We start from the raw sequence: 16,644 nt of genomic DNA, 5'->3' as shown, positions 1-16,644 counted from the left end.
TCAGCATTATTGGCGCAAAATTTAAACCCCGCTCTGCTGATTAGTCGCGACCGCCGGCCGTGACCAATCAGTGATATAGTCGCCAAATTTCAACACCGCTTTGCTGATTGGTCGCGGTTGCTGGCCGCGACCAGTCAGCGATTTTGGCGCCAAATTTAAACACCGCTCTGCTGATTGCACCGGGTCTGCCGCATACATATTCTAGAATACCCGATGCGTTAGAATCGGGCCACCATCTAGTTTCATGAAATAATTAAAAAAAAAATTGACGTGGGGCTTCGCACTATATTTGTGTCCAGCCAGGTACAGCAGGCAGGAACGGGCTGCCCCCAACCACCAGCTGCCTATTTGTACCTGGCCGGACACAACAATATAGGGAAGCCCTTTTTTTCTTAATTATTTCATGAATTTCATGAAATAATTAAAAAAAAAATACGTGGGGCTTCGCCCTATTTTTGTGTCCAGCCAGGTACAACTAGGCAGCTGGGGGCTGGAATCTGCAGCGCAGGGAGGCCCAAGCTTTCTGGGTCCCACCAGCTGCAAATTGCAGTCCGCAGCCACCCCGGAAAATGGCGCGTTCATAGAAGCGCCATCTTCTGGCGCTGTACCCAACTCATCCAGGGCCCTGGTGCGGTGGCTCACTGGGTAATAAAGGGGTTAGGGCCAGCTTGGCATTATCAGCTGGCCCTAAGCCCGAAATTCATGGGGTCACGCCAATATTAGACATGACCACTATGAATTTCTAGTAAAGTATTTAAAAAAAACACAACACCCAGAAAAAAGTCCTTTAATTGAAATAAACACACAATTCTTTATTGTTCTAAATTAAACCATACTTACCGTCACGCCCATTCCAGCTGAAGCCAACGATCTCCTGCAATAAAAGTAAAATAATAAAGCAACCTCATCCTTACCTTTCCATGGTTCCCAGACAGCTTCAGCTCTGCTACATCGAGATGACAGGCTGGACCGCAGCAGAACGCTGCCATCCAGCCTGCCATCCCGCAGACACTGAGAAGCACAGGCATGCTTGCGCTCCTCAGTGTCTCGCTGTGACGGCATCCAGATGAGCCGAGGTCATGTCCAATGAACTCAGCTCACCTCATGTACGTCACTGACAGCATGGAAGAATTCTCCTGCACTCAGCGCTTCAGCGTGAGAATTCTCCCACGCTGTCAGTGACGTACATGAGGTCAGCTGAGTTCAATGGACATGAATGAGCTCACCTCATGCACGTCACTGACAGCGTGGGAAAATTCTCCTGCACTCAGCGCTTCAGCGTGAGAATTTTCCCACGCTGTCAGTGACGTGCATGAGGTGAGCTCATTCATGTCCAATGAACTCGGCTCACCTCATGCACGTCACTGACAGCGTGGGAAAATTCTCACGCTGAAGCGCTGAGTGCAGGAGAATTCTCCCACGCTGTCAGTGACGTGCATGAGGTGAGCCGAGTTCATTGTTGGCTCATCTTTATGCCGTCACAGCGAGACACTGAGGAGCGCAAGCATGCCTGCGCTTCTCAGTGTCTGCGGGATGACAGGCTGGATGGCAGCGTTCTGCTGCGGTCCAGCCTGTCATCTCGATGTAGCAGAGCTGAAGCTGTCTGGGAACCATGGAAAGGTAAGGATGAGGTTGCTTTATTATTTTACTTTTATTGCAGGAGATCGTTGGCTTCAGCTGGAATGGGCGTGATGGTAAGTATGGTTTAATTTAGAACAATAAAGGATTGTGTCTTTATTTCAATTAAAGGACTTTATTCTGGGTGTTTGTGTTTTCTTTTAACTTTGACTATGGGGTTAGTAATGGGGGTGTCTTATAGACGCCTCTCCATTACTAACCTGGGCTTGATGTCAGCTGGCATTATAAGCTGACATCAACCCCAGCCCTATTACCCCACTGCCACCGCTACAGGGCAGTGGGAAGAGCGAGGCTAAGTGCCAGAATTGGCGCATCCTATGGATGCGCCATTTCTGGGGCGGCTGACGGCTGGTGTTTCTAGCCTGGGAGGGGGCCAATATTCATGGCACCCTTCCTGGGCTATTAATATCAGCCCCCAGCTGTCTGCCTAGCCTTTGCTAGCTATTAAAATAGGGGGGACCCCACGTCATTTTTTTGGGGGGGTCCCCCATTTTAATAGCTAGTAAAGGCTAGGTATTCCGCTGGGGGCTGATATTAGTAGCCTGGGAAGCTCCGTGGGTATTACCCCCTTCCCAGGGTTCAAACATCTGCCCCAGCCGTCTGCTTAACCTCCGCTAGAGCCTAAAATTACGGGGAACCCCACGCCAATTTTTTTTTAAATAAATCCTTTATTTTAACACTAAATGACAAGTACAGTAATCAACACTATCACTGTACTTCTTATATATGTGACTGACATGTTTCTATCTATCTAATCTATGTGTGATGCTCTATTCCTTCTATTCTAAATTGTCGGGTACCACTGCTGAATTGCCGGCCGGCTTTTTTAAAGAGACGGTGCATGAAAACACTATTATTTTTTTTGATAAATCCTTTACACTAAATGACAAGTACAGTAATCAACACTGTCACTGTACTTCATATATATGTGGCTGACATGTTTCTATCTATCTAATCTATGTGTGAAGCTCTATTCTTTCGGTTCTAAATTGTCGGGTATCGGTGTATGCCGCTGCTGAATTGCCGGCTTTTCATGTTTCACTGTTGGCACTGTTCCCATCGATTTGGGCAATCACTGTAATGCCACAACCACCATGGCTGTGGCATTACAGTGAGTGGCAGACAATCCCTGCATGATTGGTGCTCTAAATAGCGCCAGACATGCAGGACACGCTTTTGGTGCACGAACAGTTATCGAACATAACCTCGAACAGCCGAATTTTTTGCAAATCGTTCGGGTTCGTCGAACAACTCGAACACCGCCCAAAACAGCTTGAATTTGAGATTGGCAAACAGTTCTAGTCGAACACCGCTCATCTCTAGTCGCGGTATGCATAGGCACTGAACGCATACCGCAATCTCAGGCGCCATACTTACATACTTACCTGACCAGGAGGAGCGTTGCCGCGGCGCCTCTCTTCTCGCCGGAGACCAGGGTAGGAGTGAAGGCGTCGGAGTCGGCGAATGCGCATAGCGCTATCCGGCGCCATTTTACTGAAGATACATTTGCAGTGTGTCTTCAGCAAAATGGTGCCGGACAGCGCCGTATGGGCACGCGCATACTCCGGCACCACTTCTCCCCCGGCCTCCGGCAGAACGGGACGCAGCGCTGGAGCACAGGGAAGAAAGGCGAGTATAAGTGTTTGGGTTTTTTTGTATGTGTGCAGCGTGAAAGGGATGAGGGGGCCACACATACCAGGATTGGGGGATGAGGGGGGCCACGCATACCAGGATTGGGGGATGAGGGGGCCACGCATACCAGGATTGGGGGAGGAGGGGGCCACGCATACCAGGATTGGGGGGTGAGGCGGCCACGCATACCAGGATTGGAGGGTGAGGGGACCACGCATACCAGGATTGGAGGGTGAGGGGGACCACGCATACCAGGATTGGAGGGTGAGGGGGACCACGCATACCAGGATGGGGGATGAGGGGTTCCATGCATACCAGGATTGGGGGGTGAAGGTACCATGCATACCAGGATTGGGGGGTGAGGGGACCATGCATACCAGGATTGGGAGGTGAGGGGTGCCATGCATACCAGGATTGGGGGCTGAGGGGTGCCATGCATACAAGCATTGATGATGAGGGGTGCCATGCATACCAAGATAGGAATGCGGGGTATCATGCATACCAGGATGATGGATGGGGTGCCATGCATACCAGAATAGGAATATGTGGTGCTATGCATACCAGGATAGGGATGAGGGGGCCATACATACCAGGCTGAGGGGATGGGTACCATGCATATCAGGATTGGGGGATGAAAGGTGCCACACATACCAGAATTGTGATGAAGGGTGCCATGTATACCAGGATGAGGGGTACCATACATACCAGAATAGGGATGTGGGGTGCCATGCATACCAGGATGAGGGATGGGGTGCCATGCATACCAAGATGAGGGATGGGGTGCCATGCATACCAGGATGAGGGGTACCATGCATAACAGAATAGGGATTGAGTACCATGCATATCAGGATAGGGATGAGGGGGCCATACATACCAGGCTGAGGGGTTGGGTGCCATGCATATCAGGATTGTGGGATGAAAGGTGCCACACATACAGAATTGTGATGAAGGGTGCCATGTATACCAGGATGAAGGGTACCATACATGCCAGAATAGGGATGCGGGGTACCATGCATACCAGGATGAGGGATGGGGTGCCATGCACACCAGGATAAGGGATACCATACATACCAGGATAGGGATGAGGAGCAGCACTGACTGAGCGTCTGGAGAGAAGGATTGATTGCCTCTCCAGTTCCCCTGATGAACCCTGGAGAGTACCAGGGAGAAACGCGTTGGGACGAGATATGAGGGATCATCAATGATAAGTGTTGCTCCCTGTCTATTTATATGATATCAGACTGTCTTTGCATTTGGGACATGATATAAGGGACTATCTATGATAAGTGCTAAGTCCCTGTATTTTCTGACATAGGATATTAGGAATCACTAATGATCTGTGTTATTTCTTTGATATCTATGAGATGTGACATAATGCATTACCAATGATAAATGCTATTCCTTACTAAATGATATTGAGATTGTTATAAGGCATTTAGAATTGGTCATTTGTTTTGCTTGTATGTGTTACAGTCTCTATCACATTCTGGCTCTGACAATTTAGAACGACATAGAGCAGGATGCACATGTGATACCGGTCTGTGGGCATTACTTCTGGGGATTAGTCTCATATATAACAGAACCAGCTTTATTAGCTTTGGTTATTTAGTATATGCTGGCTTGTGTATGAATGTAATAAACCAGCTATCTTGAGACAAATTTTACCTTCTAAAAAATTCCCAGGGCTATTATTATTGTCGCAATATATAGACTTGGGTCTCCTTAAATGCATATCTATGATGAATTGTCGGCTTCTTAATCTGTACGTTCACTTTTCTCTATCTTTTATTCACGATTGTGGTTTTTTAAATATAAAGATAGAGATTTACCAGGGATATTAGGGACACCGACGTTGAGCGGGGGCGCCACGGAGCAAAAATTAGGGTGCCAACCTCCGCTGTCAGGAAGGGAGAGAATTTAGGGACAAAATAGGGACAGATAGAGCCTGTAATCCTTCCTGACTGATGTGTGACTTATCCCTGTTCCCTGGCACTTTGTCTTGTTTTTGTGTTTGTTGTTATGGTGACTACTGAGTCCTTTTTAGCATATTCGAATAAAAGTTATATTTTAGGGGTCTAATCTTCTGTTGGTTGTCTAGTTTTGCAATTGGGCCCCGCTTATACATTCCTTGTTCAGGTGTTTAATCGGATATCATGCATACCAGGATTGAGGATGAGGAAGCCATGCATACCAGGATGAGTGATTGGGTACCATGCATACCAGGATTGAGGGATGAGGGGTGCCATGCAAACCAGGATTGGGGATGAGGGGTGCCATGCATACCAGGATTGGGGATGAGGGGTGCCATGCATACCAGGATGCATACCAGGATTGGGGATGAGGGGTGCAATGTATACCAGGATTGGGGATGAGCGGTGCAATGTATACCAGGATTGGGGATGAGGGGTGCCATGCAAACCAGGATTGGGGATGAGGAGTGCCATGCATACCAGGATTGGGGATGAGGGGTGCCATGCATACCAGGATGCATACCAGGATTGGGGATGAGGGGTGCAATGTATACCAGGATTGGGGATGAGCGGTGCAATGTATACCAGGATTGGGGATGAGGGGTGCCATGCAAACCAGGATTGGGAATGAGGAGTGCCATGCATACCAGGATTGGGGATGAGGGGTGCCATGCATACCAGGATGCATACCAGGATTGGGGATGAGGGGTGCAATGTATACCAGGATTGGGGATGAGGGGTGCCATGCAAACCAGGATTGGGGATGAGGGGTGCCATGCAAACCAGGATTGGGGATGAGGGGTGCCATGCATAACAGGATTGGGGATGATGGGTGCCATGCATACCAGGATTGGGGATGAGGGGTGCCATGCATACCAGGATTGGGGATGAGGGGTGCCATGCATACCAGGATTGGGGATGAGGGGTGCCATGCATACCAGGATTGGGGATGAGGGGTGCCATGCATACCAGGATTGGGGATGAGGGGTGCCATGCATACCAGGATTGGGGATGAGGGGTGCCATGCATATCGGGATGAGGGGTGCCATGCATACCAGGATTGGGGATGAGGGGTGCCTTGCATACCAGGATTGGGGATGAGGGGTGCCATGCATACCAGGATGGGGATGAGGGGTGCCATGCATACCAGGATTCGGATGAGGGGCCATGTATTCCAGGATAGGGATGAGGGTACCATGTATATCAGGATGAGGGATGGGGTGCCATGGATACCAGGATAGGGATGAGGGGTACCATGCATACCAGGATGAGGGGCACCATACATACCAGGATAGGGATGATGGATGGGGTACCATGCATACCAGGATTGGGTATGAAGGAGCCATGCATACCAGGATGAGGGGTGCCATGCATACCAGGATTGGGGGTGAGGGGTGCCATGCATACCAGGATTGGGGGTGAGGGGTGCCATGCATACCAGGATTGGGGGTAAGGGGTGCCATGCATACCAGGATTAGTGGTGAGGGGTGCCATGCATACCAGGATAGGGATGAGGGCAGCACATAACAGGATGGAGGGCCAGGATGGGGGCAGTACAAATACCAGGATGGGGGCAGTACAAATACCAGGATGGGGGCAGTACAAATACCAGGATGGGGGCAGTACAAATACCAGGATGGGGGGCAGCACATACCAGCATGGGAGACCATATACCAATAAAAATGCTCTCCACCCGGGCGTAGAACGGGCTCAATAGCTAGTACAGTATAATGGGCACCACATAGTGCTCCATACAGAATAATGGCCCCACATAGTCCTCCATACAGTATAATGGGCACCAAATATTCCTCCATACAGTATAATGGGCCCCACATAGTCCTCAGCACAGAATAATAGGCCCCACATAGTCCTCCATACAGAATAATGGCCCCACATAGTCCTCCATACAGAATATTGGGCCCCACACAGTCCTCCATACAGAATAATGGGCCCCATATAGTCCTCCATACAGAATAATGGCCCCACATAGTCCTCTATACAGAATATTGGGCCCCACACAGTCCTCCATACAGAATAATGGGCCTCACATAGGGGTGTTGGTGCTGGTGTTGTGGGCCAAATAAAACCACCATTCGGGTCAGATTTTGCCCGCAGGCTGAAGTTTGACATGTGTGCAATAGAGCTTGTAATGCTGCTCTGGATCTGGCCAGCTTCAGTGCCCTTGTGCTCCTTGTTGCAGAGGGAAAGCTGCCTCTGCTTGCAGCATCAGAGAGCACACAGATCGAGCCAGCGGTGTGACGATGTTACTGGTTCAAACTGTCAATCAACCAGGAGCACACTCTCTTCTAGCAAGCAGGAGGATGGGAGGGGAGCGGTGTGCTTCTAAACCGATATCTTGGGTTGTCCAAGTCACTATATTCATCCATGAAAACTTGTGACAGCCTATACTCACCTCTGGTATCTACGCTGTCGCCTGGTTTCCCCGTGCTGGTGTAACTTTATGTCGCAGGGGCCCTGCAGCCAGTCAGCGGCCGCTTCTCTTTTGTCTTTGAAACTTGCATCCTTAAGAAGTGAAAGCGGCTGCTGGTCTCTGACTTTGTCCCATATGTCAGTTTTGGTAGTTATGTGCCCCATGGGATTGTCAGCTTTGTCAGACTGCTAAATAGCAAACATTTTTAGTTGTATAGTCTGCGGGGACACCCCTTTTGAGAACTATAGTAGAAATATTTTTTGTCACCCTATTGTCCCAGGGAGGTTGGCTTTTCAAGTAGAAGTCACAGGACTGTCGAGTGCCTCATGGCGGTGAATCACATGACAAAACTACATGTGGTTTCCCACGACTTGCCGTTTCGCCCGTGCTTCCCCTGTGCCCCCAGCTATTTACAGCAAACCACAGGTTTCGCCGCTACTACTACGACACTACTGTGATGCCTTCCAAACAGAGTTAATTTTTTATTTGTGGGGGTGAGGGGCAAGGGAAAGGGTTTTTTTCATTTTAATTTTGCTATTTTTTCCCTATTTTTTTCATCAGTGCTAAATAGACGCCACACAGCTGGAACCTGTGCCAGAACCTTACCTGCTGTTTTCGGGAATCCTTCCGATCCTAATGGGCCCCATAATTCCACTGGAGGCTTGAGATGGACTGGGACCCCTCTGCAGCCATGCAAGTGGGAATGCGTGTTGTTCGAGGAGTTGACTGGAAATGGGCAAACCAGGACAATGGCGAGGGCAGTGTAGGCACTGTGGTGGAAATTGGACGGCAAGGAAGCCCTACAACCCCTGATAAAACCGTGGTGGTTCAATGGGATCACGGCACTAGGACAAACTATCGCACTGGATTCCAAGGAGCTTACGACCTGCTGCTGTATGATAATGCCCAGACAGGTATGTACCAAGTCATGTACTGAGTCATTTGTATATACTTTACGTTACTTACCTTCTACTGATTGTAGGTTTTATGGATTTTCCTTCTTCATTCACATCTAAAGTAAAAAAAAAAAAATATCTGTTAGTTCCCTCTTGGGTTCCTTGTGTGGTTTATTTGTGCCCCACCACAATGCACTGCTCTCTGGTAAAAGAAAATATAGTGAACTTTTTAAAGTTTTTTTTGCATAGGTTACTTTAAAAAAAATGTTTGAGTCAATAAGTAGAAATTTATATAAGAAAAAAAATCACCTTTTATTGATACATCATTAACAGAAGAGTGTAAAAAATTCAGTGCTAGACACAAAGAATAAATTAAATGAACAGAAGACTCCCATTTCTCATACTTCATGTAATTCCCCCTGACAAAGCTTGATGCGAAACACGCGAAATTCCTCCTTTTCATCACTCTCTGTCCTACTACACTCAGTATATCTTCCTATGCACCGTACTGTAAACTTTGGACTTTTGAACATCTTTGAGTTCCCATCTCTAATGCTTAGCGACTGTATTGGTTTATCTTGCTCATGTTATTTTATCTTGTAATTGTCATTACAATACTTCACAGACATTGTTCCTACCTTTACTACAAGAAGTATAATATATACTTATTTGAGGCTTTTGCTCACCTAGATGATTCTTTTGTATTTTTTATACTCATTTTTTAAGGATGTCTCAATAAAAAAATAAGCAAATTGCTTCTTCAGAGAAAAAGAGGACTTAAACTCTATAGCGCCACCTATTGGAAGGTGCAATCCTACAAGTCACAATCAACCCTTTAACGAGTCTTGCAATATGACTTAGGATAAAAGCCAAATCAGAATCTCAATTTACAGATACGGTGTTTCGGGCTGTTGGCCCTAATCAGTACAAAGTATGAGAACTGATTTGGCTAGGTGAGAGGCTCGGGACTGAGTCTAAAGTTTCTCCTTGTGGAGATTGTCTCTTCAGAGAGGAAGAGGACTAGAACTCTAGCGCCACCTACAGGAAGTAGCAATCCTAAAAGTCAATAGTGACCCTTTAACGAGCCTTATCACATGACTTAGGATAAAAAGCCAAGACCAGAAACTCAATTTGCAGACACTGTGTTTTGGGGTACTGCCCCTCGTCAGTGCCAAGTGTGAGTTCTGGTTTGGCTGGGTGAGAGGCGTCAGACCGGTATCTAGAGGTGAGGAGCATTGCTGCTTTAAAAGTCTCTTCACCCGACGTGCTTAGCACGTCACTCTCCGCAAGGAGAAATATTACACCTAGATACCGGTCTGACGCCTCTCATCCAGCCAAACCAGAACTCACACTTGCACTGACGAGGGGCAACAGCCCGAAACACCGTGTCTGCAAATTGAGATTCTGATTAAATATTTAATAATATTAAATATTTAGGAGGAGCATGCATGGCTTATAAGTCTCCTCACTCTTTGGGTTATGACATTCTTGTTTTATTCCTCCTGGAAATGTATAACTTGATAACTGCTTGTTACTATTCCCCTTGAGGTGTATCTCATTGCTTTACACCAATCAGTCAGGACTGACGATGTCAGATTGTGGAAGGATAAATCCTTTTGATGGGTATGGTAATGCCCAGTCGTCAGGTTCTTCATACACTTCCAGAAGAAATAACAGAGGAATGACACAATGCAGTTGTGCATTGCTCCATAATTATTATTCCACGAGAAAGCAAATATTCATTTAAATAGACATATTAGAAGATCTGTCACATCCGCTTGAGGGTTCATTTTTTTTTTAATCCGGAAAGTAGTGCACAGATTAAGAAATAAGGAGCAACTGAACTGTTAAAAAAAAAAAAAACATAAATCCTTTTTATTGTCGAACTCTTCAGAGATTTACCTCTACCAGACTCGTACTTCAAGAAGAAAGAAGACTGTAAAACTTTCATAATTGAACTTTGCTTTTTATTGTTATGTTTCCCTCAAGGTTTCAGGACAGAAACCTTTTTTTCCCCTGTTTTGGTGGATAGTGAAATCCCAGAAACTATTTATGGGACTGGTTCACTACTTCAGAATATTTGATATTAATTAGGTGCTTCCATCTTTATGAAAGGCTGTGGACGTCTGTGCCATGGCTCACATACAATACAGACCAAAAGTTTGGACACACCTTCTCATTTAAAGATTTTTCTGTATTTTCCTGACTATGAAAATTGTACATTCACACTGAAGGCATCAAAACTATGAATTAACACATGTGGAATTATATACTTAACAAAAAAGTGTGAAACAACTGAAAATATGTCTTATATTCTAGGTTCTTCAAAGTAGCCACCTTTCGCTTTGATGACTGCTTTGCACACTCTTGGCATTCTCTTGATGAGCTTCAAGAGGTAGTCACCGGAAACGGTTTTCACTTCACAGGTGTGCCCTGTCAGGTTTAATAAGTGGGATTTCTTGCCTTATAAATGGGGTTGGGACCATCAGTTGTGTTGTGCAGAAGTCTGGTGGATACACAGCTGATAGTCCTACTGAATAGACTGTTAGAATTTGTATTATGGCAAGAAAAAAGCAGCTAAGTAGAGAAAAACGAGTGGCCATCATTACTTTATGAACTGAAGGTCAGTCAGTCCGAAAAAGTGGGCAAACTTTGAAAGTGTCCCCAAGTGCAGTTGCAAAAACCATCAAGCGCTACAAAGAAACTGGCTCACATGAGGACCGCCCCAGGAAAGGAAGACCAAGAGTCACCTCTGCTTCTGAGGATAAGTTTATCCGAGTCACCAGCCTCAGAAATCGCAAGTTAACAGCAGCTCAGATTAGAGACCAGGTCAATGCCACACAGAGTTCTAGCAGCAGACACATCTCTACAACAACTGTTAAGAGGAGACTTTGTGCAGCAGGCCTTCATGGTAAAATAGCTGCTAGGAAACCACTGCGAAGGACAGGCAACAAGCAGAAGAGACTTGTTTGGGCTTAAGAACACAAGGAATGGACATTAGACCAGTGGAAATCTGTGCTTTGGTCTGATGAGTCCAAATTTGAGATCTTTGGTTCCAACCACCGTGTCTTTGTGCGACGCAGAAAAGGTGAACGGATGGACTCTACATGCCTGGTTCCCACCGTGAAGTATGGAGGAGGAGGTCTGATGGTGTGGGGGTGCTTTGCTTGTGACACTGTTGGGGATTTATTCAAAATTGAAGGCATACTGAACCAGCATGGCTACCACAGCATCTTGCAGCGGCATGCTATTCCATCCGGTTTGCGTTTAGTTGGACCATCATTTATTTTTCAACAGGACAATGAACCCAAACACACCTCCAGACTGTGTAAGGGCTATCTGACCAAGAAGGAGAGTGATGGGGTGCTACGCTAGATGACCTGGCCTCCACAGTCACCAGACCTGAACCCAATCGAGATGGTTTGGGGTGAGCTGGACCGCAGAATGAAGGCAAAAGGGCCAACAAGTGCTAAGCATCTCTGGGAACTCCTTCAAGATTACTGGAAGACCATTTCCGGTGACTACCTCTTGAAGCTTATCAAGAGAATGCCAAGAGTGTGCAAAGCAGTCATCAAAGCAAAAGAACCTAGAATATAAGACATATTTTCAGTTGTTTCACACTTTTTTGTTAAGTATATAATTCCACATGTGGTAATTCATAGTTTTGATGCCTTCAGTGTGAATGTACAATTTTCATAGTCATGAAAATACAGAAAAATCTTTAAATGAGAAGGTGTGTCCAAACTTTCGGTCTGTACTGTATGTCACACAAAATAGTTAATAAATAACATTTCCCACATGTCTACTTTACATCAGCACAATTTTGGAACCAAAATTTTTTTTTATTAGGAACCTATAAGGGTTAAAAGTTGACCAGCAATTTCTCATTTTTCCAACAAAATTTACAAAACCATTTTTTTAGGGACCACATCTTATTTGAAGTCACTTTGAGGGGTCTTTATGACAGAAAATACCCAAAAGTGACACCATTCTAAAAACTACACCCCTCAAGGTGCTCAAACCACATTCAAGAAGTTTATTAACCCTTCAGGTGCTTCACAGGAATTTTTGGAATGTGGAAGAAAAAAATGAACTTTTAACTTTTTTCAAAAAAATGTTACTTTAGACCCAAGTTTTTTTTATTTTCGCAGGGGTAACAGGAAAAAATGGACCCCAAAATTTGTTGTGCAATTTCCCCTGGGCACGCAGATACCCCTTATGTGGGGAAAAAACACTGTTTGGGCACACGGCAGGGTTTGGAAGGGAAGGAGCGCCATTTGACTTTTTTGATTGTAAAATTTGCTTGAATAATTAGCGGATGTGCCCTACAAGTGACACCATTTTGGAAATTAGACCCCTCAGGGAACTTATCTAGATGTGTGGTGAGCACCTTGAACCCCCAAGTCCTTTACATAAGTTTATAACACGGAGCCGTGAAAATAAAAAAATCTAACTTTTTCCAAAAAAAATTATGTTTTAGCCCCAATTTTTTTATTTTCACAACGGTAAGAAGAGAAAATGGACCCCAAAAACTTTTGTGCAATTTCTCCTGAGTACGCCAATACCCCATATGTGGGGAAAATACAGTGTTTGGGCGCACAGCAGAGTTCAGAAGGGAAGGAGCACTGTGTGACTTTTTGAACGCAAAATCGGCTGGAATCAAGAGCGGACGCCATGTCGCATTTGGAGAGCCCCTGATGTGCCTAAATAGTGGAAACCCCCCACAAGTGACCCCATTTTGGAAACTACACCCCTCAAGGATTTTATCAAGGGGTATAGTTAACATTTTGAACCCAGAGGTACGACACAGAATTTGATGACATTAGGTCATCATATTGAATAAGTTGTCATTAGTCTTGAGCGCAAGTGCTCGCTACTTGAGTTTGCATCGGGTACTCAGGTATGCACCACGTATCAACGGTGCTAGAGTGACATGCTAGAGTCCCTGCCCCGCATGTTTCACGGTTATTAGACACCCAAAAAAAACATGCGGGGATCGCTCGTGCATGGCAGGCAATCTCCGCAAGGTATTTTTGGCCGCGAAGCATATGGGGCAGAGACTTGAGCACCCGCGATACTCAATGCATACCCGAGCATCTGATGCAAACTCAACTTGCGCTCAACACTAGTTGCCATTTCGTCATCTTTTTTTTTTTTACTTTTGAAAAAAAAAAACAACCCCAACCCCAGCACTAGCGTTTATTTTTTACGCCGTTCCTCGTGCGGTATAAGTGATTAGACGACTTTATTCTTTGGGTCGGTGCGATTACAGTGATACCAGAATCATATGGGGTTTTTATGATTGACAGCTGTCACACACTAAAAGACACATATTTTGCAAAATCTAGTTTTTGCATCGCCATATTTTGAGAGCTATAATTTTTCCATATTTTGGCCGACAGAGTCATGTGATGGCTTGTTTTTTGTGGAATGAGTTGACGTTTTTATTGGTGCCATTTTCAGGCACGTGACATTTTTTGATCGCTTTCTATTCCAGCTTTTGGGAGTGAGAATAATCAAAAACCAACAATTCAGGATTTGTTTTTTTTTTAAATTTTTTTTATTCTACTCCGCGTGTGGTAAAATTGATAAGGCAGCTTTATTCTTTGGGTCAGTACGTTTACAGCGGTACCACATTTATATTGTTTTTCTATGTTTTGGCGCTTTTACACAATAAAAGCTATTTTATAGAAAAAATTATTTTTTTTGCATCGCTTTCTGAGAGCTATAACTTATTCTGAGAGCTATAACTTTTTTATTTTTCGGCTGATGGAGCTGTATGGCAGCTTGTTTTTTGCGGGACAAGATGACGTTTTCTGTGGTACCATTTTTATTTATATTCGTCTTTTTTATTGCGTGTTATTCCATTTTTTGTTTGGCGGTATGATGATAAAGCATTGTTTTTTACTTCGTTTTTTTTTTTTTTTACAGTGTTCACTGAAGGGGTTAACTAGTGGGACAGTTTTATAGGTCAGGTCATTCAGGACGCGGCGATACCAAATATGTGTACTTTTATTGTTTGTATTTTGTTTATTTCATAATATTATTTATTGATGGGTACATTATATTTTTATTTTTGGTGGATTATTTTTTTTATTTTTTTAAGATTTTTTTACAATTATTTATTTATTTATTTTTTTTTCACTTTCTGACAGTTTTTTTTATTTGTTTACTTTGTCCCACTATGGGACTTTCACTTTTTTTATTCTGATCGCCTGCATAGCAGAGGGATGGAGCACCATCCCTGTGCCATGCAGGCTGTCAGCGCTGCACAGTCAGAAGATAGTTTGGTCATGCACTGCGCATGACCAAAAAATCTTCCTGCTGTCTGGTGACCCGGATGTTGTCATGACGACATCGGGTCGTCATGGCAACATCCGGGAAGCCGCGGCAGACAGCGCTGGAGGCCGGAAGAGGAGGTGAGTATACTGATCACCTTCCCTTAGCCACCGCAATGCAGCGATCGACTTCGATCGCAGCATTGCGGGGGTTAATGTGTCGGGACCGCTCTCTACACATAGTACCGGGTGTCAGCTGTGACAATCAGCTGACACCCGGCGGCGATCGCGCCCTCACAGCCTGTGTGCGCGAGCGATCGCCATGACGTATTAATACGGGTCAGGATCTCAAAGCCCAGGGCACAGACGCGTATTAATACGTCATGGGCTTTAAAGGGGTTAAGAAATGAAGATCTGTCAGTCCGAAAAATTGGGAAAACTTTGAAAGTGTCCCTAAGTGCAGTTGCAAAAACCATCAAGTGCTACAAAGAAACTGGCTCACATGAGGACCGCCCCAGGAAAGGAAGACCAAGAGTCACCTCTGCTTCTGAGGATAAGTTTATCCGAGTCACCAGCCTCAGGAATCGTAGGTTAACAGCAGCTCAGATTAGAGACCAAGTCAATGCCACACAGAGTTCTAGCAGCAGACACATCTCTACAACAACTGTTAAGAGGAGACTTTGTGCGGCAGGCCTTCATGGTAAAATAGCTGCTAGGAAACCACTGCTAAGGACAGGCAACAAGCAGAAGAGACTTGTTTGGGCTAAAGAACACAAGGAATGGACATTAGACCAGTGGAAATCTGTGCTTTGGTCTGATGAGTCCAAATTTGAGATCTTTGGTTCCAACCACCGAGTCTTTGTGTGACGCAGAAAAATTGAACGGATGGACTCTACATGCCTGGTTCCCACCATGAAGCATGGAGGAGGAGGTGTGATGGTGTGGGGGTGCTTTGCTGGTGACTCTGTTTGGGATTTATTCAAAATTGAAGGCATACTGAACCAGCATGGCTACCACAGCATCTTGCAGCGGCAAGCTATTCCATCCGGTTTGCATTTAGTTGGACCATCATTTATTTTTCAACAGGACAATGACCCCAAACACACCTCCAGGCTGTGTGAGGGCTATTTGACCAAGAAGGAGAGTGATGGGGTGCTACGCCAGATGACCTGGCCTCCACAGTCACCAGACCTGAACCCAATCAAGATGGTTTGGGGTGAGCTGGACCGCAGAGTGAAGGCAAAAGGGCCAACAAGTGCTAAGCATCTCTGGGAACTCCTTCAAGATTGTTGGAAGACCGTTTCCGGTGACTACCTCTTGAAGCTCATCAAGAGAATGCCAAGAGTGTGCAAAACAGTCATCAAAGCAAAAGGTGGCTACTTTGAAGAACCTAGAATATAAGACATATTTTCAGTTGTTTCACACTTTTTTGTTAAGTATATAATTCCACATGTGTTAATTCATAGTTTTGATGCCTTCAGTGTGAATGTACAATTTTCATAGTCATGAAAATACAGAAAAATCTTTAAATGAGCAGGTGTGTCCAAACTTTTGGTCTGTACTGTATGTTAGTGGTTACCTATAGTTAAAGGGAATCTGTCAGCAAATTTTGCTATGTAATCCGAGAACATCATGATGTAGGGGCTGAGACCCTGATTCCAGCGATGTGTCACTTACGGGGCTGCTTGGTCCAATCTTGATAGAATCTTTGTTTTCTCTGCTGTAGATGTAGAAGTGCTCAGAATGCTGAGCTGTGTATAACTCCGCCCACACCACTTATTGGCAGCTTTTTGTGTACA

General features: G+C 45.3%; 1 protein-coding gene across 4 annotated transcripts in view; it reads left to right on the top strand.

Moving 5' to 3' along the window:
• MIB2 (MIB E3 ubiquitin protein ligase 2) overlaps window positions 1–16,644 on the top strand; it is a 90,974-nt gene that overhangs the window by 36,740 nt on the left and 37,590 nt on the right. For all 4 annotated transcript variants that reach the window (XM_073656832.1, XM_073656828.1, XM_073656829.1 and 1 more), the window contains exon 2: window positions 8,233–8,585. In XM_073656832.1, the coding sequence (XP_073512933.1) occupies window positions 8,339–8,585 (247 nt within the window). In that variant the 5' untranslated portion in view covers window positions 8,233–8,338. The remainder of the gene's footprint in view (window positions 1–8,232; window positions 8,586–16,644) is intronic.

Source organism: Phyllobates terribilis, unplaced genomic scaffold, assembly GCF_046119375.1.
Source record: "Phyllobates terribilis strain yellow unplaced genomic scaffold, ASM4611937v1 Scaffold_12__6_contigs__length_324123572, whole genome shotgun sequence".
In the NCBI taxonomy this organism is placed as follows: Eukaryota; Metazoa; Chordata; class Amphibia; order Anura; family Dendrobatidae; genus Phyllobates; species Phyllobates terribilis.
This window is presented reverse-complemented; position numbering and strand designations above follow the sequence as displayed.